The 24,505-nt window shown below is 30.6% G+C and overlaps 1 protein-coding gene across 1 annotated transcript in view; it reads right to left on the bottom strand.

Annotated features, from left to right (window-relative positions):
- Positions 1 to 9,271: 9,271 nt before the first annotated feature.
- Positions 9,272 to 24,505, bottom strand: part of LOC117119460 (phosphatidylinositol-glycan biosynthesis class X protein-like) — a 57,280-nt gene continuing 42,046 nt past the window's right edge. Inside the window, exon 7 of the mRNA XM_033264294.1 lies at positions 9,272 to 12,218. Coding sequence (XP_033120185.1) covers positions 12,060 to 12,218 — 159 coding nt within the window. The 3' untranslated portion in view covers positions 9,272 to 12,059. The remainder of the gene's footprint in view (positions 12,219 to 24,505) is intronic.

Below are 24,505 nucleotides of genomic sequence, written 5' to 3' on the forward strand. Positions count from 1 at the left end.
TAAGCCTATGCTGTTTAATTAGTCTTTAAGTGCTGTTTTGAGTCATTTCAATTGTAACCCTGAAGAGGGGAGCAGGCGCTCCCGAAAATTTGGTTTTTTAAATAAAATATATGCTTCAAAGTAGTCACCTTGTGAAGAATGTTATTTCTGTTCTGCTTACTTATTTTATATATATTGAAGCATACGTGGATTGGATATCTTTTGATCATCACCAACATGTTATATATATATATATATATATACTAATGAACTGAGATGATTGTTTAATTATATTACATATTTGGCCGGTATTAGATTACAGTTTATTGTTATTCATTGTTTATGTTAATGTTTTTAGCAAATAAAAGTCTGTGTGCATATGAGGTAGCTGCCATTGATTACACTTTATATTTTTGTTGTGTTACAGTATGGCGACACTCCATTTCACGAATTGTTACAAAGTGACCATGAATACCAAGTTCACCAGGACGGAACCCAAACCTTGTTACATGCTGGAGCTGTGGAGCAGACCCTATTGAACATAAGATATAATGATCATACCAAATACCAAATGAGGAGGGTTCACTTAAAACTCCAGATGCCATCAAGGGGGAAAGCAGGTTGGACCCCAGGTTTGTTATTATAGGACGATACAGGGGTCCGATAGAGTATTGGTTAAAATGTTAAAATTTAACACTCGCTTTTAAGTACAAACAAATAGAAAAAAAATCTGTATTTCAGAACATTTTCGACTGTCTTAAAATTTTGACCTTTTTCGATTAAATCAATCTATTTTATTTTCTAAATTTGTATTCCTATACCTCATGAAGGTATGAATGTCATAAAATTTCCAAAAAGTGTTTTTAATCTAATGAGATTTATACTTAATTAGGCCTAACATTTCATTCATTCAAAGATTTTTTTTAACAACAAAAGCATTTACATTGTAGCCAATGGTTAAATTGAGTAAAATTTCACAAAGGTATAGGCCTATTGCACTTTACACAGATGCCAAAATAAAAATAGTTTGAATGTATTTCTCACTAGTTCAATCTCTTTTATTTCAGTGTCTCAGGTCAAATCTACCGATCCATCAATAAGTGGGAAGTCGATGTACAATTATTGTCAGCGGAACACGATGTGTATTAAATTGCCGGAACACAAGATGCTATCAATAGCCGGATCTATGTGGTCTTAATTCTATAAATAATTGCGCGCGGATATTATTAGTATTTATATCACTGGATCGCCGGAATTGAATCAATTATGCCAATTATGTTTCTTATACAATGAACAAGTAATTCTCGAACGATATTACATACTTAAATATAATTAGGTCCAAACATTATATAATATTATATAAAACTAGAATATTTATATTACGTTTATATAGTTCTGATGTAACAATTCCGAGTATGTAAGAAATAAAAGTAAACTGTAGTGTAATTTATAATACATCATTGTGTGTACTTCCTTTGTGGTAATTTCATTTATAATAATATATATTTCATGATTATTAATCAGTATATAATCGAATTAAATACATTATAATCACTTCGATTCGAAACAGAGAAAGAATTATAACGGAGTATCATGAAAACATAATATATAAATAAAAACAGAGGCAGAGCCAGCAGGTTTGAAATAGAGGGGACCCACGGGGAGGAACTCTGGGTTGAAACCACCTCAGCCCCACCATGGTTGGGGCTGAAGTAAGAAACTTCGATTATGCTACATCTAGATGGCCAGAAATGGCACTCTCAGATTTTAAATTTGAATGTAATTTTCCTTTTTTTTTCTCCAATTTTTTTACCATTTTAAAAGATTTAGGGTGGTGGGAGGGGGAAGGCAGACCGGCTGCGACCCCCAGGGGAGCACCCCAACCTGAACATTATATTCAGTTATCGTAATGTACAATGCTGCTGATACAACATAATACAGTAGTACTTCGCAATTCTTATCATATCAGCATTATCATATTAAATATTAATTATTTATAGTATCATCATACCACGGAATGATGTGAGGATTATTAAATACATGGCATTGGGTAGGACAAGTAGATCGCAATAGCGCAAACAAATTATGTTAGCATTCCGATTGTCATGGCTAAATAAAATTTATAAAAAAGTGTACTATTCGATATAAATGAATATATAGATTACTATAACTATAATCTTCATACAAACATTTTCCATGATATAATATTTTTAATTGATTGATTGAATTTATTCGATGCCCAACATGCATAAGCAAGACAACAAATGGATTGAGATCAAGAAAAGTAGTTACCGTAATAAGCATCAGGAACGCCCATTAGGCCGTAGTCCAGCCCATTTCCAATGAGGTCCAATTTAAATAATACACTGTCTGTCTTGAGCTGAAAGATAAACAATTTATTTCCATAACTGAATAATTATATCTAAGTGTCACAAATTTACAATTAAATATGAATGAAAAAATTGTTTTCCTGACAATTAACAGACAGTTAAATTATACCAGTGCTACATTCTTATTTATACATAGACTCTTAAATTGGCTGGTAGTGTCGATTTAAGGATTTTGTAGTAGAATGTTCGTCAAATTAGGAAAAATGTCGATAGGGGGTCCAACAATTTTGATCGGGGTCTAAAACTAGAGGATGTCTAGAGTCTTGTTCAGGGTCCCAGAATAAAATCCCTGGGGTAAGGTTCATGGGGAGAAATCTTACAGGATCGCCCATGTGATTTTTGACCACACTTGGATTGGCTATCAAAATATATTTGTTTGTATCGGCAAATTAATGTCGTGGAGTCGGACGAGAGAGTTGATGTTAGTTTATAATCTATGGTAACTGGGACTACATGAGCAAGGCTAGAATTGCGTTTCAAGTTAAAAATAATGTTTAGTTCACAGTAACATGTGCTACTGGGGTCCAGACGCGGGATTTATCAATCTCAGCTTAGGAAATGTCTTATCAAAAAAGTTAAGATGTCCCTAAAGCAAATATCTTAAGCTGATTTATCAAACCATCTTAGCAAAATATTAGCTTAAAAATTGTCTCAGATGGCGCATGCGTACAGTCGACTTTTTATTTTAAATTTGTTGGCGCTTCATTTTTACTATAAAGGAGATGTGATGATGACGAATTTTACTGTATAAAAGTCTCCCGCACTTTTGCAAGCAAGCGAGAATCTCCCGGAAGTAAATCCATCTCCGCAAATTCATATTTGCATGTTTTCACTGAGCTTTATTATCAATTTTCTAAGGAAGTCAGTGCCGGTGAGTATCACTATGTGTAGCAAAACATAATTAAAAGTGTTAGGAAATCTTTAACCAAATCAGTAGTACAGTACATGGAGGAAGAAAGCTGGCCGGGCCTCCTAAATATTTAAAAATTATGAAAAAATGGGGTAGAAATGAAAATTATATTCAAATTTATGACTGAGATAGAGGGCCATTTCCGGCCATCTGGACGTGCCACAATCATACATATTTTCCTCAGCTTCAACCATGGTGGGGCTGATGTGGTTCACACCCTCCATCTGTGAAAGTCCCTTCCTGCCCCACCCTTCGACCCACCACCGCATATCTCCCGGAAATTAGGTGCGCTCCTTTTGTAGGCAGATTTTTTCGGATTCGGCCAACAGTTTCTTAAGCACAGAGAGTTGTAGCAGCTAGGTTTGCCAAACGATATTGTTCCAACGAAATTGTGCCTGTCGTGCCAAGATACATGAAGGCTGTTATTACATCATCCTTTGATTTTGTTTAGTTCCAAAAATTAGACAGAAATATTGAGATGTTGTTAATAATAATAATAATAACAATAATAAAATTGATATTAATGATTATTGTTATTATCTATATTGTTTTATATATGAAATTCCATAAGTACCAGTAAATTCAAAAAAATTATGCATGTTATTTTTTCTTGTCTTCAATGTTTTCTGGGAATAAATACAATAAAAACAATAATGATTATTATTACTATCTATATTGTTTAAATATATGAATTTCCATAAGTATCAGTAAATTTAATAAATCATGCATGTTTATTTTTTCTTGTCCTCAATGTTTTCTGGGAATAAATAAAATGAAACCAATAATGATTATTATTATCTATATTGTTAATATATGAATTTCCATAAGTATCAGTAAATTCAATAAATCATGCATGTTTATTTTTTCTTGTCTTCAATGTTTTCTGAGAATAAATACAATAAAACCAAACCCTAACTTTGCTAAATACCAGTAAATTCAATAAAATGAAGTGTTATTATTAATATCATTATTAATTAATTATTCACAGACTCAAGGAAGAACAACATTATATAATCCATTTTTGATATTGTATTTTCTATTTTTAATTTGGATTTAAACTGTGTATAAATGAAGAGACTATTATTATTATTATTATTATTATTATTATTATTTATTATTATTATTATTAATAATAATAATAATTATTAGTATTTATTGTTATTATTATTATTATTATAATAATTATTATTATTATTACTATTATTATTATTATTATTATTATTAATATTATTATTAAAGTGCTCCTCAATGTTGTCAGATCAACCTTCTATGGTGTGTATTTACATTTTTATTTTAACATTCTTATAAAATAAATAAATAATTCAAATAGTATATATCCCTCTTCATGGGTGCCTGATGCATAGTCCTTCGAGACTGGCTACCGATGATGATTATAATGATTTATACCTGTTAATTGGTTAAGATTAAAATATCTTTTCATTTTCATGTTCCTTTCAATTGAAATTTGAGGACTAATAATGATAATAATAATAATAATAATAATAATTATAATAATAATAATAATAATTATAATAAATAATAATAATAATAATAATAATAATAATAATAATTATTATTATTATTATTATTATTATGATTAATAATAATACAAAGCATACAATCCAAATAATGTTTGAATGGTGATGGTGCTGTCCTCTTGCAGAATTTGCATTTGTGTTGTGCTGTAATTGTCATGAGTCAACATTTTTTTTATGTTTTTTTGTGTGTGAGATGCTATGTAAATGGAATTTTATTATTAAACATCAAACTTCAATGCTTTATTAGCAGAACACTAATATCTATAAAACAAACAATATGGTTAAAAAATAATAAGCAATTAGTATAGTTGCGTATCATACACTAGTAGAAATATCACAATTGACTATATTTTCATATATATAATCATTTATAAAGTTAATATAATGGAGAAAATTATTCAATGATAACTTTAATTACTTTAAGATCTTGGTTAGAAAATGTAAAATGTATCTCAAAACTTGTTGGTTATAAATAGTAATGGCAATACTTCTTGAAGAGATTAAAACAATGTTATGTTGGTATCTTCTTACATGTTATTTTAAGTATTAAATATGTTATGATGGTTTTCAGTCTAGAGACTTAATTACTCGTACTAATACTTGTTTTTGCAGAAGTAGGCCAACTTTAACTAGGCCATATGTCACAGTGGAAAGGCTCTGTATTAATTACAGTTCTTTAATAACATACATAAGCATAGAGGCCGATTCTATTGATTGGTATTAAAATTAGTTGTGATTGTCGAGGAATAAACAATTTCACGTTTCCTCGGAAAAGTTGGCAAGTAAATTGATGCAAGTTTGAAACGTTATATAGCACCTGTCCATTAATGTCATTCATTGCATCGTAGCAGAACGGCCGGTCTTTTGGGAGGGTAAAGGAGGGCAAAAATGACGATTAATTTTTGATTGTCTGCTGGGATAATATTTGGCGTGGTGCAGACAGAGATCAACGTCAATTTCGACATATAACACTTCTGACGTGTGGCGTGAACAGTTTTCGCTTTTAGATATTTTTTCACCATACCTTGGCAGTTAGGACCACGTTAAGGTGAACAACCTTAAGTTATGAACAAAAAGTTAAGAAACATACCTAAATTAATAATTTACATAATATATTTAACACCACACATACAGAGAAACATTAATCATAGATAAGCACGGTCTACCATATGAAACAACAAAGTTAAAGGTCTTTAAAATTGGTAGTTTTTGGTTTGTTCGCACAAGAAAAGGTATAAGTAAATTGCTAGATAAGAAAAATCCTTTTCCCAACCTACAAATTTAATTTAATTCTAATCATTTTGTTTCAATTATTATTACAAAAGTGAAATAGTTTTAGATGTTGAGTTGCATTGGTCAGATAAACCGTCTGAATCATCCGTGACATATGAAGGTTCACTTGACCGTGTTTCTTGCATCAAGATTTAATTCACTTTTGAAATCTATCTCCCTTTCTTCATCATATTCTCATTTAATTATAAAATATTAATGTCATAAAATGTCGCTCAGTTAAATCAATCAGTATAAATATTTAAATAAACCTTTAAAATGAAATTCAATATAATACAAATTTTGCATATATTCAATAAATAATAAATATTTATAACCAATAATTATTTAATTTTATATTCAAACAATTATAAAAACATAAATGTTAGTTGAAATAAGAAATTAAAAACATATTGTTCAAATAAATATTTTAAAAAAATAAATTTAATAAATTTATTCTGTTAAACTTAACTAAGGTTTGTTAAAAAAAATAATCATAAAAAATAGTAAATAAATATTTAAATTAAATTTATTTCATCATGAAATTGTATGTAAAATACAGAGTTCATGAAAACTGACCCACATTTTAACAAAATGTGATGGTGCGAATTAAAAAAAAAACATTTACTGATTTATTAAACAAAATGATGGATCTGGCACTCTGTAAAGCTGATTGAAGAATGTTTTAATTGATTCCATTATCATTATGATTACCATCTGGATATGGCATTACTACGAATGATTTCAAATGGTCAAACATGCACTCTTCAATTAACAGATACAGGGGGGTTGCAGGTTGAAAGAAGCTATTTCCGGTAGATCTGTTTAAATGAGCATTCTTAACATATAAAATTTTATTTTTTTGCGCTTGGTGATCACCCATTGTCATCGACTTAGGACCCTTGCATACATAAATAATATAATTTTGGTAAATTATTGTTTGGTTTATTATTATTAAAAACAAATTGTACTGGGTATGGACAACACATTTTCCTTCTTCAAACAGCAAAAAAGATCTTATTAGGAAGGCGTCTTTTTGTCATTTTACTCAGAGGAGTTAAAAAATTGGGGAAAGATAGATAGTGTTGTTGATAATAATAATGATTAAATATAATGATAATGGTGATGATGATGATGATGATGGTGATGCTAATAATGGGGATGCTGATGTTGAATGTGATAATGATAATAATCATGATGTGATATTGATGATAATCATATGTCATGATGATGATAATTATGATGTGATGATGACAATGGAAGTGTTAGCATTATATGGATATATTTTTTTTTTAAGGCATAATAACAAAATCCGGTGCAAAACATAGATGCAACAGATGGTAATTAAAATAAACCTGTTTTAATCTCAGACTGGATACTCTACATTTTATGTAGTAGCAGCTGGCGCATCGGTTGTGGCTTGGACTCCCAACCTTGAGGTCAGGGATTCGAAACTCTCGCTGTGCAAGTCGCTTGTGTCCTTGGGCAAGCCACTTTATCTATGTTTGTCTCTCTCTACCCAGGAGTATAAATGAATACCTGGTAGAATGTTGTGGCATTGATTGTGCTGAGTACATGCGAACGACTGGGTATACTCCTCAGGGAGTAGAGAAGTTTGCAGTTTGTGCTGGTTTTTCGTATGTGATCCAGCGACCAGTGGTAATAACGCTCATTGTTGATTTGGAACAGGCGCTATATAAATCTTTCGCTTTATTATTATCATTAATATTATGTTAATAAAAATAAAACCTTTAGGTGGAACTTAGACAATGGAGAAATTAGAGAACAATGAAAAAAATGATGTTAAGGTGAAAATAACACAAAAGATATTCCCCTTATGTCCAATTTAGAAAAACTATTATTATTATTATTATTATAAAAATATGAACTTGCGTCAGCAAAATATCACAGGAGTGACGTTTTGCCCTATCTAACGTGTTGTCATACCAAATTCCTACCCGAATCACTTGCAAATTTTTTTCGCTAGTATTTAGGGACGTACTGTGTCTTATTTCACGCAACAATTAGTGAGATGAAATTCAGTAACTAGAATATTTATTAATCTTGTACTTGTTACAGAATAGACACAAAACAAGTTTCATAATTTCTAAATATTCATTTATTTATTTATTTATAAGCCTTTTCCCCCAGCTAACATTGTGATGTTTGTCACCATTAATAATATCATTAAGTTTACAACAATATACCGGTAAATACAGTACTGTAATTACATTTTACCATCATTATCATTAAGTCAAAATCATATATATTCATTCATCAAAAAAAATTATTACAATGCTTATCTTAATTCTTAAAAGAATAATAATAATAATCTTTGTTTATTCACGAGACTCTTTCACCCATTGGATATTCTTACAAAAGGCCGTGAGGTACATAAATACAATTGTATAAAACTTATTAAACTAAATTAAAAATAAAAATGTACATTGACAAAGTCAATTGTATAATAACAACACCATAAACTATCAAGTACAAAAAAAAAGTCTAATAAACTTAAAACTAATTTGATTTAAATCAAAATTATGACAAAGCTACAATGAAGTAAGGTAGCATTTGTCCTTTTAACTAACAAAAATTGACTACAAAAACTACTGAATACTTAAAAGATAAAGAGGATTAATACTAAAAAATTAATAACAAATGTTAAAATACAGGTAAAATATTTAGAAGATACTGAAACACAAAAAGATAAATGAAACAACAGAAGAAAAACAAAAAAAAAAACCCAGAAAAACAAAAAAACTGAATCATGGACTGAAATTACCGAGAGAAACTGAAATTCAATTTTCAATCGAGAGGAGAGAGTTATTAGGTTTATACACTTATATATTCATTTTATTTATTCTTTCTTTATACTGTAGGCACTTTCAGTTCTATTACACTGATTTTCAAAGTGGTACAGTTTAAACAGAACAAAATTATATACAATATGTAGAACTATGTGGTAAAGACAAGCCAAACCAGTCACTCGTCACAAATCGTGTTTCAGAGATAATGACCAAAACATGCTGATCTATTATTTATTGCACTAAACTAACTTTCATATATCTATACATCATGATATGCTGTTTTTTTCCCCATTTTAAATGTTAAAACATCAATTTTTAACAATTTGGTGATGGTTTATACCTAAGAAATTCCAAAAATCATAAACTTTGAAGGCTGATTTCTCAAATATTGTTCTTTAAACAGCTGTATGTTTAAACACTTCTAACTTCATAATGAAATGTTGGATTTAAATGATTCTTTTACATTTTATAGCTCTCATTTTACTGTTCAACACTGTATTAACTAACAATCAATTTTTGCGACGAGTGACTAGTTTGGCTTGTCTTTTTGATCACATTAGAAATGAAATAATTTATTTGATTGAACAGTTCAATATCACCCACATATTTAAATTTATTAGGTATTTTATATTGTTGTATGGAAATTATGAATGTGTGATTGATTGATTCAGGCCAACGTCTGCGCAAGTACAAATTGTTTTATGCGTAATGCCATTGATCTATAGCGCATAAAATGTCGGCTCTTTGATCGTTGTACTTTCTGGCTTGCACTTTTGCAACCTTTTGAATTTTTACAGAAATTACTGAAGTAGGGCAATTAACCAAGGTTTCTTCCTTCCTATTAAAAAAAAAATTGCTTTAACACAAGAACAAGACACTGAAACAGCTTTGTAGACTAATTATTAGTGAAGTAATGCTGTACTTTAGTGTGTTTTCCTTTCCAAACCAAATTTTGGGTTAAATTCCAATATAGATGAAAATTATTTATATATGTGGCAAAAGACAAGTCAAACCAGTCAATCCTCGCCAAAAAAAAATTTTGTTAGTAATACAGTGTTAAACAGTAAAATGAGACATTTCGTTATGAAGCAAGTTTAACATACAGCTGTTTAAAGAACAATATTTGAGAAATCAGCCTTTAAAGTTTACAATTTCGGGAATTTCTCGGGCAGAAACCATCAACAAATTGTTGTTTTAACATTGAAAATGGGGAAAATAACAACATAGCATGATGTATAGATAGATATATAAAGATTAAGCTTAGTGCAATAAAATAGATTTAAAATATGTTGACAATCCAGCATATTTTGGCCATTATCTCCAAAACAAGATTTGCAACGAGTGACTGGTTTGGCTTGTCTTTGCATGGCCTCCAAGGGTCTTTGCCACATAAAGGCTGCCACCGATCTAATGCCAACGTCTTGGATTCAAATCATTATACACTAAAACTTAAAGATTTAAAAAAATCATATTTACTTTGTATATAACTTAAGTTATTGCTATTAACACCCAATACACGAGACAAACTTTTACAGGGGATGTATGCTAATTGTTACATGGACTGGACAAGATATCCCTACCAAGTTACCATTAACTTCACACAAGTGAATTAGCATGTTAAAACGCAGGCAGTGAAGACGTGCGCGACGCCGCAGTGAAAGGTAAGCCAAGTCCTCTGAATATGCACATACATGCTAATACAGCTTACCTCCGTGTTGTCTGGTTTTCTGACATGAATATAACACGGACACAGGCTAATTTTAAACACTGGCATTCACACGGACACACGGATGTGTGACTAAAATTTTCCTAGCAGGGGACGTGTGTAACATTTTTTTCTTGTGTGGATCTGTTATTGGAATGGAAAAAAAAATCCAATTAACAGAGGCATAAATAATACCTAATGCTTGATGTATCCTTAAATTGGTTGCCAGACAATTTAAGGATTTCCGTAGCAATATCTGTAAATCTGTCAGGTCTTGCCAGAAATTGACACCTTTTTGATCTTTTTAATGATCAATTAAATGTCTTAATTTAATTCTTATATGTTTTTCCAGATATTCTTTAAGAAGAAATTACTTCTTTAAAAGGTCAGAGATATTTTTTACTAGAGCTAGTATGTAGAAATATATTTTCCATTATAAAACAGATTTTGTGGTTAGACTGCCATCACCCATAGTCCTGGGCTCAAATCATTTTACTCTAAAACACTCAATGTATTTACATATAAAATTTATTTATTCCTAATACTAAAACCATGTAAACAATACTTCTTTATTTATTGTGATAACACTTTCAGGGATATGCAGCTCCGTTTTCACTAGAGGATCACATAGAAAAGAAAATAAATATTAGAAATAAAAAAATTATCAGTTATTTAAGGAAAATATATGGATGCCTATAAACTTAAATATAAAAAAAGAACCAATTTAATGTTAATGAAAGCAAACAGACAAAACCTGGTAGTGGAATAAAATATTACAGAGTTTTGATCAATTTTTTTTAAAAGTTTCAATTGAAAGTAATCAAACTATACAAAAATAAAGGATCAAATGTAAACAGTTTCTAGGTTTCTATTACCAGATATGGTTACAAGAATGAATAGACAATGAGCATATATAGTAAATTATGGTATTAATAAAACATTATAAAAATGATTTTAGGTTATTTATTTCTTTATACTTGGGCAAATGTTCAGTAGGTCCTCTAATTGTCTCCCACAGGCCAGTACAAAAAGACAACAATTACATTCAAATTCATAAAAAGTATCATACACAAACCAGATAAAATACATTAAAATAATAATAAAAATATAACATTTCAATAAGGACCATTCAACCTATCTAGCGATGCAAGCCCCAGAAAAAATGTTTCCCTATGCTTTGCTCAAATGCAGTTATGCTCAAGTTGTTTAAAATATTGACACGACCCCACGGCTAGAATATTACATCGATACCCCAAGGAGTGCCCCACATTTTTCTATCATGCACCTCTCCATCATCCTCCACGATAATCCCCTAGATATGTCACTGATGAAAATATTATTACAATTTATGTGTATAAGATACAGGTAGGCAATTGATTGAGACTTGCACAAGACAGCGATAGGGCTGAATTGAACTAGGGCAACAGGTCAGATCAGATTCAGATTTCATTATTAACTTCAACTATCCAAATGTAACTTTTGCTCTTGAGTAGTTTTCAACAAGATGTAGATAAGATATAACACACCAACGAACACGCAAGCAACTGTTCCAAGTAACACAACAACCGTGTCGCTATGCTGTCCAACGGGTACTTGAAGAATGACTGACGCGGACTCCTGTAAAGAGATACAAAAATGTGAAGAATTATTAATCACACTTGTCAAATATGGAGATATAACACAAACAGGAAAGTTCCATTCCCGGAGGAAGTTATCCCATCCTGGGAAGTCTTCCTTTTGACAGTTAAAGTAATATTTCATGATTAAATATTTTGTAGGTCATGTGTTCGGGAGCATACTAACTGGGTTGGGAAACTTTCTCTGGGAATGGTTACATTTAATGTAATGGGATACTCCTGAGGTTGGGAACATTCATTGGGGTGGGGAGAAATATGATGGGTTATGCTACCTTATGTAAGAATAGAGGCCACAAGGACAAAAATTTGGCAAATAATAATAATAAGCAATTAGTATAGTTGTATATCACACACTAGTGGAAATTATTATACAAAAGTTAGATTAGTGCAAGAAAAAAATTCCTGAGGGCCTGCAAAGGCCTGAAGGAAATGCATTACGATTGACTTATAATACGATTACTTCGACTTCAGTACGATTGACTTATAATAATTTATATAGCACACCATAACCTCCATTCAACCAAAGTAAAGGTTACAACCACAAATAATAACTAAAATTATTTATTCGAATATTACAATTTCAATTTATTAAATTTGTATGACATTCAAATGCACTACATGATATAAAAAATGAAATAAGTGATATACAAATTATACAAAAGTGAACAGTGAATTATAATACCAGTAATAATTACTAGTACTCAAATACATTTAAACAATTAAAACACTGAAATTAATTATTATTGATATTGTTGTAGACAACATAATCCATTTGTCTTTTTAAATAAATATGCTGGCATCTGCTATCCATAATGAAAGTTAAAACCAAAAATAATCTATGTAAATTTATGATTTGAATTATTTTATTTTTTAGCCATTTAAATGTACATAATATAAAAATTTAAATAATCTATTGGAAATATAGGAGAACATTAAAAATATGTTAATGGTATTGATATAGACAATGTAAGCCGTCTGTGTATCTAAATAAATATGTGTGGTAAAGTAAAAAATGTTGTTTTCAAAATTGTTTATTAATATTGATTGAGCTTTTTTCTCTTTTTTTCCCCTCTTTTTTATCAACTAATGAGAGTGAATACAACTTAATGTGAATATTGTAAGAAAGATTATTCCAAGTAAATATAAGCACTTCTTGTGTGCAAATTGCTTATTAAACTTTAATTTAAATTAATAAATGTGTAAATTGGAGTCGAATAGCTTAAGATGCATTGCATTTCCACAAGTAAAATATCTGGAGACAAAGTGTGATTTGCGCATTGGACAATGAGTGAGTTTCATTCATTGAAGAGCAATCATGGAATGATGCTGACCACTTTCTACCTGTAAATTCAGTTGATATTTTAGTGTTTGAATACTGTATATACTCTAAAAACACCCCACTTTGAATAAATGCCACGCTCATATAAACACCCCCTCTAGAGCTGCATTTGGAATGAGCACCTCACTCGAATAAATGCCCCAAGGTATTTATTTTTTCCTTGAATAATTGCCCCCCTAAATGACTGTAAACAAATCTAATGGAAGCAACATCACTCTCAACACATTCTATTAATGATCTACTACAGCAGAATTACATTTTTTCTAACCTGGTTGGGATCAATAATAAGTCTTTATGATCACCCAATAACACATTTTGGTGGTATTTATGTGTTGTTGTTCCATATTTAAAGTGAAAATAAGAGGCATTTATTTCAGTAACACCTATCCATTTTATACCAAAAATAATAACTATTTGTTGACAATGTACCCCCAACTATCACAAACCGAAGCAATCTTGACTAAGGTTTAGACAGTATCGTGATAACTACACAGCCATTTTGTATTTAACAGTTTTCTATTCGTCTGTTCATCTTTGTTGTAGGATATTACCACTGTGCAGGCAGGTGTGGTTTAAAAACAAACGACTAGTCGAATACTGCATCCCCATCAGCAACAGATAAAACACTCATCGATACGACACTGTTTGAAAAAGTACCAGACTACAAACCTACAGTATGGAAATCTATATGTCAGCCACATGAGTCAGACTTAATAACATCATTAAGACCTAAACAAAAATATTCTACAGGTATTGTCAATTCATCTTCTTCCGGATCAAACTCCTCCTTACTTTTCATTTTTTTTACTCAATTACCCTCATTTCCACTTGTCCCATCTATTAAACATGTATTATCTGATGATAACAAAGTTATCTTTTGCAGTGGTGGATCCAGGATTTCAAAATAGTGGGGGCCCTGGGAGGGCCTATGACAGATGAGGTTGTCTAAACCCACAATTGGGGCTGAGTAATAAAACGTATGATTATGGCACCTCCAGATGGCCAAAAATGGCACTCTCAGATTTAAACTTTAATATAATTCTTTTTTCTCCATTTAAAAAAATAATTGTTTGTAGATTTAGGGGGAGGGGAGACCAAAATCTTGGATATCCGCCACTGTTTTGTTAACATTGGTGATCTATGTTGTGTACAGTATATGAATGATTTTAAGCTGTGTATGTTTCCTGTAGCAATAGATTTGAATTACAGTGAATTAAGTATAATGAAAAATAATGTTTATGGAAACTAATCTAAAGATACAATAAAACGGACTAAACAGAGAAACACGGATGAATATTAACCACTGGCCTACAGGTATTGATATAACACTGTACGAGGAATAATTGACTCCTTGATACTGTACAAACACAATACTGCAAAATGGTAGATACAGTAGTTAAGAATTTCATTCTCAACTTACACATTAATTTTATAAAGAACATTCATACGACCTCAACACTAATATAAATTTGCATGATAAATGGAATATGGTTTAAATCAATGTTTGTCTAAATTTGTCATGGCGCGTTGAAAAGTACAGGGCCGTATTACACGAAAGATAAGAAACAGTCTATGTCAGCATTGCATGATTAAATTACTGACATTTTTTCTTGTGAACGTCAATTATTTTATACAAACATTGGTTAGATAAAAATTAATAAAAAGTATATTTATTTTAAAATAATTAACAATTTCTAAACTGACCAAGATTCCAGATGACTTTATTTTTACATGACAAATTATAAGTGAGTTGGGTGGCTTGGCGAGTTGAGTAGACAAGCAGTAAGGCAGAGGCCCATAAACATCATGAATTTAGTTAGATACTAAATAGCCATAAAAATACAGAGATAGAGAGATATAAAACATTGCTTCAACAAGAGATTCAGAATACAACATTAGCATTATTGGTCAACTAAAAATGTGATACTCTTTCTCAATATACAGGTATATAAATTTAAAAAAATTATAGATTGCATAAAAAGGTTGATTATTTTATAAATAATAGCTTATACAAACAAGATAATATACTAGTTAATAAATGACCATATCCAATCCAATCCAATCATTTATTAAAGCACCTTTTTTATTTTTTATAGATACGAAGCGTTGCACCCCACACACTTAAGCACCTCACAGCCCACAGGCAGTCATGATCAATGCGCAACCCAAGCACAGAACAAGTAAACACATTAAAAGAAGCAGTGGTAAAGTTCAGTATCATATATAAATAATGCAACAATAAATAAAATGAGAAAAGGAATAAATAATGAAGACTAATAATTAAAGGGGCGAGTCTTTAATTTAGAACTAAAGACAGCCACAGATGGTGAAGATCGAATGTGCACTGGAAGATTATTCCACGTAAAAAAAAAAAAAAACCCTGAATAAAATGTGTTTTTTTAACCGAAAATTGTACCGTACTTTTATCTATTTTATGACTATGTAAATTGTGAAATTGTGTTTTTATTTGGAATGGTTGTTTAAATTGTGAATGCTTTGTACTTTCAATGTATTTTTTTGTTGAAATTATACATTTTAAATTTTTGTAAAGCGCACTGAGATGTCGTTTGATATGTTTGCGTTTATGTATATAATGCATTTCTTATAATTATTATAATAAATGGTTTTTAACTACTTGCACATGATTTTTTTTTTGTTTCGGACATTTACAATGGGGTGAGGGGAGCCGACTTTTTTTGGGGAGTGTGAAGCCCCCCAAAAATACCCATTGAAACGCCACTATAAATACATGCATTTATTTTATTTATTTATTTATTTAGTTCAAAAATATCCACAAATCATAGAAAAAAAAAATTCCTTGGGAATTTACAAATTTGTAATTAAATAATTTCAAGAGTATACAGAGCATGAGTGTACAGCAGAAAGTAGGTCAAAGGTCAAAATTACTCTAAACACACCACCACAGGATAGAGTGTAACTGCACAAGTGCAATACTCAAAAAGCATAAAAACAGAGAAGAAAAAATAGTTCCAAATGGGCAGATGGAGCTGCAAGTTGTGTATCTTATTAGCAGGGAACTGTGCCTCAAGTGCTTGTGATATGGATAGGTGCCCTATAGGAATTCTATATCAATAAAATAAATACAAATAAATTTAGAACTCACCACACACACAATTATAAAAACAAATAAAAATTAAACAATAAAGCTTAATTATCCTGTGGTGTGTGGGAGAGAATTTTGGGCATTTGCCAAACATGTAGTGCAATTCCTGTCTTTAACATGATTGCTTTTTTGTTTACTTCTTTCCATGATTTTTTTTTTTTTTTTTTTTTTTGTTTAAACAAATTTTTTTTTTTTCTGTATAAACAAGTTGTCCAACTACAGAGAGGAGGCCTTTTTCATACAATTAATTCCATATTTATCTAGTACTTATGGTACCTCTCATTTGTTGTGCTGAAGTATTTTTGGACCCATGTCAAAAATAAGTTGGCCAATTTCCAGCTTAACGTGCTCCAGAAATATTATATATTCATCTCCAACAGAGCTTTTATTCTTCGTAGTTTAATAAATGTAAAATATCTTAACAGCTTTTAATTAAGGCCAAAATACTAGGTGAAATATTGTTCCTATGCTTGCCTTCTGATCCCAGGGTCCTGGGTTCAATTCCTGTCTGTGTCGAAGGATTTTGTTTCTCACAACCAAAACAACTCCACTCCCTAAACAGCTTATAATTTTTATTGTTTGTCTTGTGAAAGAGATTGTCACCTACAAGTAGGACAGTGATATATTTGCTATTCACAATCCTTGGTACATGTGTTGTGTGCTTAAATAAATGAATTAAATAAGTACATAAAATTGTTCCTATATTATATTTATCTGATTTAATATGATCCTTCATGTACTTAAAGTCAGACTCTAGAAGAAAACAAATTTTTGGTATGTTGTAGAACTGATTTTTCTAAGACAGAAACGAGATACATATTTTTGAATTTTTAAAAACTGGGTGAAAAAAGGGCGTAACTGCCCATTTTTACACCTTTTTACCCCAGTTTTTAAATATTCAAAAATCTGTATCTCATTCACCGTTGCTCAGTTTTTCGTCAAACAACTTTTTTCTGTCTTAGAAAAATCAGTTCTACAACATATCAAAAAATGTTTTTCCTCCGGAGCCTGACTTTAATAATACTATAAAGTTCAGTAAACAATCTTTAAAAGCAGGGGATCTTCATCTGGTGTGGTACATAATTCAACTAATATTACCCATAAATTCCAACGGATACATCTGGTTTTCTGATGTATGAAACACGGGAAAAAAATATATAATATACTGTTTGTATCAGTCATTGCCTGATAAAGGTCTGTCGATAACGGATTGAAACATCATAAATAATACATATATTTTTTGATTTACTTACAAGAATTCTTCCCATGTTTTAGTTACAAGTTTGTTTATTTTCATTACAGTGTCTTCGCGGCAATTCAGACACTACGTTGTTGTCCCCGACGCAATTAGGAATATTCTGTGATTCAACAGACCAATCACAGTCACCGATAGCTGTCGGCGATCCCGTGTAGTGATTTTACGTATACCTGGCTTTACTTTAATTTAGTTTACTTAACAATGTTATTAAGTGGACGATCTCTGACTTAGGGTAATTATAACATCACGTTTTTTCAACTTGCTTGAATTATTCGAACTCAGAATAAGTTATCAGTTCAATACCTGGGGCAAACAAGTTGAAAAGCACATGAAAAACAAAAAAAAAATATGATTCTGAAATATAGAATAATAAATGCAATATTAATATTAATACCATACAATAACATATATGATTTATTGGGTAAAGGTACATACACTGTGTATATGTGAATGTCGCTTAGTATTCAGCCTTGGGCTAGAAATTAACTTGCGGCAAAAATGAAGAAAAACAGAAATTCTCAAAAAAAAATTCTTAACAAAAAATAATGTGAGCATCATGTTGAATGAATTAGATCAGACACAGCCATTAACTTACAGCAATGAATTATCGTAGAGAACGCGGTGTTTACCACACGCTTAAACATCTTAATATCAATTGCATAATTATTTGGGTTTTATCAACTGGAACATAGAAATTAGTGTATTTAAAAATGATTACCCATAACTTTACAGTGAAAAATTACAGAAACACAATGTTTTATTATTTTCATTATAATTATCCAGCTTAAAATGCAGGGTCAATTGCGTATTTATCTGGGTTGTATCAACTTCAACATTGAAATTAGTGTATTTAAAAATGATTACCTATAATTTCACAGTGAAATATGAAAACACAATGTTTAATTATTTGTATTATAATTATCCAGCTTAAAAATCAGGGTTCACATTTTTAACTTCAATAATTTCTATGCTCAAGTGACTAATTTGTTTGTTACTGCAAAATGAGCAAGAAAATTTCAATTATTTTTATGACTTATTTTGTCATTTTCAAGGGACAATATATCTTTAAAGATGTACTATCTGCAATTAGAAACAACAGATTTGACACTATAAACAATTATTTAGTTAAGTTATATTTCACATAATTTTGTCAATTTTAGTTCCCTATTTGACAAAAAAATATACTGTTACGTAATTATACAATGAAATGTTTCCCTTACATCTACACCACTTTTTAATCATGCTTAACTATAGTATTATTAAAAATAATTTAATTACAATAAGAACACATGGTATGTTAAAGTGTTGACCGTAACTAACCTAAAAATAACAAGAAATGAAATAGTTTTTTTTCACCTTGTAAAAACAAATTAGCAATATTTGACATTAATTCAACCTTTAGATACCTTTGTTATAAAGTAGTTTTATTAGTGTTTGTAATTTATTATACTTTAAAGGGGATTATATTCAAAATGATGGTATAAGTGTCAAATTTCAAATAAGTTTGAAGTTAATGTCATGTTTAATCAGCATTCTACTCATGTTTCCTCCGAATGTCATTTGATATTAGAAGTCCTAAATCTTAAAAATGAAAATCAGTTTAATCCATCAGAAATTAATTATTTCTAATCTCACACTATTTGCTCAACTGATCCTATGGATCTATTTTATAAAATTGTACTTTGTCACCCCATCAACTCTCAATTTTCTTCATCACAATCAAATTTTTAATTTTTTTCACCTATAATCAATCTTCACTAATCACATAATCTATGTAGATTTAATTCTTTAAAACTGATCCCCAATTCTGTTTCGCTGTTAATCCTTTTTTTTTTACAACCCTGACTTCATGGAGGTTCATTGTGATGAACAGGTGATTAATCATCGCCGTCAATAATGTTTGATATCATAATAATAAAACCAAGATCTCGCTTAAAGCAACAAAACTTAATAGGCACATTACTAGAAATAAGGATTCAATTCTTAACGACAACTCAATATTATTATTCATCTGACTAATCTCCAACAACCACTTCATTTATTTTTAAAAAACATTTCAGCAGAGTTCCCTTTCAAGAAATGAAATGAATTCGTCTCACTCATCACGCTGTCACGATCATCTGAACGCCGCACACAAGCTATCATTAATTATTTCGCTTTAATAACAAGGTTAGAAAAAGTGAAATCCTGGGAACGCCGACAAACTTACTTGTCATTTTTTTACAATAACCAGGTCTGACAAACATGCATCATTTATGTCATTTAACTGTACTTGGACTCCTTCTACCTTTGTTATTATAGATGGTAATTACATGCATTAACTATAGGCAAATGTAGTTTCTTTATTGTTGTTTGTTCTGGATATTTCGGCCAAATAATCAGGAATCGCTTACAATGTACCAATTAACATACAAGAAAAACAAATTAAGAGATGATATCATTACCGTCATATTTTGCGTGGTCGACAGAAATGTTGACAGAGCTAACAACTTAATCCGATTCTTTTAATCTGAAGTAATTTTTTTTATTGAAGAAGTTTAATTTATCACAGAAAAAAAAATAAAGTTCTAAATGTATCTGTGTCTGTAAGAAGGAAAGTAGACCTGTCGTAAGAGGTTACATAGAAGTCTTGAAAAAAAAAAGTTTTATAAAGAAGCAAATCATTCGTTCGTTTGTTCGTATGAATCACAGGAGCACACAGTCGTTTTTTAACGTAGCTTCCTTTTAGCGAATAATCGCATATAATCAATTCTAGTTGCTGTTATTAATTGACTGGAACAGTCGTAGCAGGGTCAACAACGAACAGGTTAACAACGTAACCCTCCAATATTATACTCCTGGGTGAATAGAGGGAAACATTTTAATGTGCCTTGCCCAAGGACGCAATCAATGCGACAAGCGTTGATCTCGAACTGCCGATCAGAAGTTACACCTTCCCACAAAGAAGTAAATGTAAAAACGATTGGTGATAATTTTTGTCGAGGGGAAAGTCAGATACTTTTCTATTGCAGGTATCGAGAAACAGAGAGATCTGTAAAGTAGAAAAAGAGGGAAATAGAAATTGAAGCAAAAAAGTCATAGAAAATGCCATTAAAAATAAAAACAATCGCCGTATATATGAGTCTTGCCATCCTACAACCAGTGCACTGTCGCTAATTGACATGTCGACAAGGACGCGAAGCCCCGCCCACAAAGTCACGAAAACCTTAGACAATGGCAGCTAGACTTACCGAGTTGGCGAACATTTTCTTTGCTATCAACCTTCTTTAAGAAAGAAAATTCAGGGTAGGCGGTATGCAAATGAATCATATATTCATAGTGTTAATTTATTTCATGGAACATGGCGGGGAAATTGTTGTGAAAGCCTCTTTATTTCACTCCCAAAGGAAAAGGGAAAAGCCGCATTCAGCCAACCTTGTTGTCGGCAAAGGCCAAGTCATTGATCACATCAATTTCCATATTTTGGTCACTGTTACTGGATTTGGGATGAGGCAAGCCTCATTATACAGTATTTCTTTTTTTTTCACACCCAATAACAAGTACACCTACCATTTAAAAAGGATGAAATGATGTTTTTATAAGCTCAGACTGTTTTAGATGTCGTGAAGCAGTGACAGATTGGGGAATTCGAAATAGAGGGGACCCAGGGAAGAACTTACATAGATAGGGGGCAATACCACATCAACCCCACCATGATTGGGGCTGAGGTGAGAAAATTCATGATTATGTTACCTCTAGATGGCAGAAAATGGCGCTCTCAGACTTAAGTTTGAAATTTTTTTTCCCATTTCATTTTCAAAAATTTAGGAAATGAGGGGGGAGGGGGTGGAGGGGCTAGGCTCACTAAGTATTCCAAATTTTAAAAAGCCCACAGAATGTTACAGAATACTATTTTGAACAATCAACAGTATCCTTATTTCTCGCACTATAATTTGGGTGTGGCATTTTTCTTTTTATGTACTTTAACTGATCCCACTCTGTGTTACACCACTAAACATTGACCACAAAAGTTTAGGGTTGTTCACTGTGTCCTAATTATTATTATTATTATTATTATCATTACTACTAATAATAATTATTATAACATTGATTGGTTTGATGTCTTATTTTATTGATCAAATTGTTATACATTCAAAATTTTAATTGGATCTACTAATAGCAATTTTTTTCTGTCTTCTCTTTATCAATCATTGTATAAACTGATCTAATGTTTAATTTTTAAAGGTGTTCAAAATATATATTTGATTCTGATGTCATCTTTGTACTAATCACTTAATCTATTTTGCAATTTTTTTAATGGCCATATTTTTTTGCTTCATTTTGTTTTTACTGATTAGTATTTAATTGATCAGTATTAAATATTAACAGTATTTTGTTGTTTTGTACTTATTCTACAATATCTAAATTAAATTAATAAAGACCTATAACATTCACTTTAACAGTGTAAGCTATACAGTAGTGAATGCAAAAGTAAAACCCACACATTATTTGAGTTTGAGAGTGTTAAATGTTGTCTTTCAAAACTTTATACTGTAATGGTCATTTTTAGGAAACTCAAAAACAGCTGCTGATATTCAAGAGAATTCAAATTTGGCAACAACTTAAGAAATAACATAACATAACCATTAGGAGGTTTACAATTTAATTAGCGGGGACATAAAGCACATGGTAAAACTTTGAGATTTAGTCTACCAAACACGTAATACACACCAATCCCATGTTTTTCGGGCAAATATTTTCTTATCATGTTTTTAAGTACGAGGGTTGTACTGACGGTTCGTTCCCTGCGGAATTACTTAGCAAATTTGACTTAATTACCAGTGAGGAAAACTTGATTTGATGTGCGTATACTGTACATGTAACCACGAAACATATCTCCAATGTGTTTCTTAATAATAATTGAATTCTTAAGGACTGGGCAATTTTTTCTTCCTTAAATATAATAGACTTTTCCTGAGTGAACTTTGGCACTGAAAACTTTCTTATAAATCAGCGAATAAACACAATTTTTATTTAATAATGTTGCAGAGGAAACAATATTTGGTCCTGTGGGAGGTCAGTCAATTCAGAATTAAAACAACGGAGGAAAAATTAAAATTCTTAGGAAGTGTATTTGCTTATAAGTTTGTTTAAAGATTTTAAAAAGGCTGTAAACAGCATTTCACAAATAGAGCATGTAAAAATAGCATGAATTAACCAACAATTATTTAAATTATTAAGAATTTACCAGCCTGTGGAAAATGTGTCACTGTCTGAAAATAAATGAAATAATTAATTGTATTTATAAACATTGACATTATGTCAGTGACTGGATTTTATTCTCACAATGAAATCAATTGCATTCTATATATTCAATAAGACACCATCTTGTTTATTATAATTGTCTTCAATTCTCTCCAGATGACCAAATTTTTCTTTGAAACTGTTGCATGCATATATATAGTCATGATGTACCTATATATGGTCATGATGTGATGTCATCATGACCATATATAGCCATACCACATGTTTTAAATATAATTTGATTGTCTGTAGGTGGCTCAAGACAGTGATAAATTGCTATTGGCAATATTTAGCCTGTGTACCTAAATGAATAAAATAAAATAAATGAAATTAACACTATTAATAATTCCACTATTTTTGTTGTCTGGAAACAGAATTCTTTTTTGAATAGTTAATTCTTTTAAAAAATGTGTCCTTAACAAAAATTTATACTCATAGACTTATACTGTAGGTTATAGGGTGTAGTGGGTATAAAGATTATATTTATATTATGCTGTGAAGGGCATAGATAGAAGTTTTTTCGTGTTTTATGCGCTATGCAAGTGTAAAATTATTTAGTATTTTTTTACTATGAAGTTAAAAAGTTATTATAAGTAGGAACCACAGTTGATTTTACTGATATATATTCTAAAAAAGCTAAATTTGTAAAAAATTAAATTGTTAAAGTGCATTTTCAAGTTAAAACATAATTTTCCCTAGCGCTAGGTGAAAAAAATTAAACAGATGCAGAAAAACTAGTCAGAAATAAGGAAAGGCGAGTTGTGTACTAAAAGAATTTTCTTGAGCTGAGTGAACTATTTTTGGGAGAGAATCCGATTCGATTTCGAATTATGAAAAGTGTAGGCTGTGGCACCGAGACCTCTGACGATTAGTGCCCAAAATTGTTTACAAAAACGTAATGCATAATAGCATATTGACTACTATTGTATATTTTCGGAAAATATTTCAGCCGCTCCAAATCTCTTTCCTATTCTTCCTTCTTTCACAATTTTTCGTTTTTTCCTTCATATTTTTCATAGATTTATACACTCACACATTCATTTGTTTTAGGACTGGTCTAGGCTAGACCTCGGCTATCAGTGCCTCTTCTTACTATATTATTTAAATATACAATTTTAATAGATAAAATTTATTTAACATGGACATAGTAATTCATACTTAAACAATACATTAAATTTATATATTAATATGATAACGTTAACGAATAAATAACAATAACTAAACCGTGTACATAGTGTATCACTACTGCAATAATAAGATTAA

The sequence above is a fragment of the Anneissia japonica genome, unplaced genomic scaffold, assembly GCF_011630105.1.
Source record: "Anneissia japonica isolate Jap-2015-1 unplaced genomic scaffold, ASM1163010v1 scaffold287990_len610157_cov183, whole genome shotgun sequence".
NCBI lineage: Eukaryota > Metazoa > Echinodermata > Crinoidea > Comatulida > Comatulidae > Anneissia > Anneissia japonica.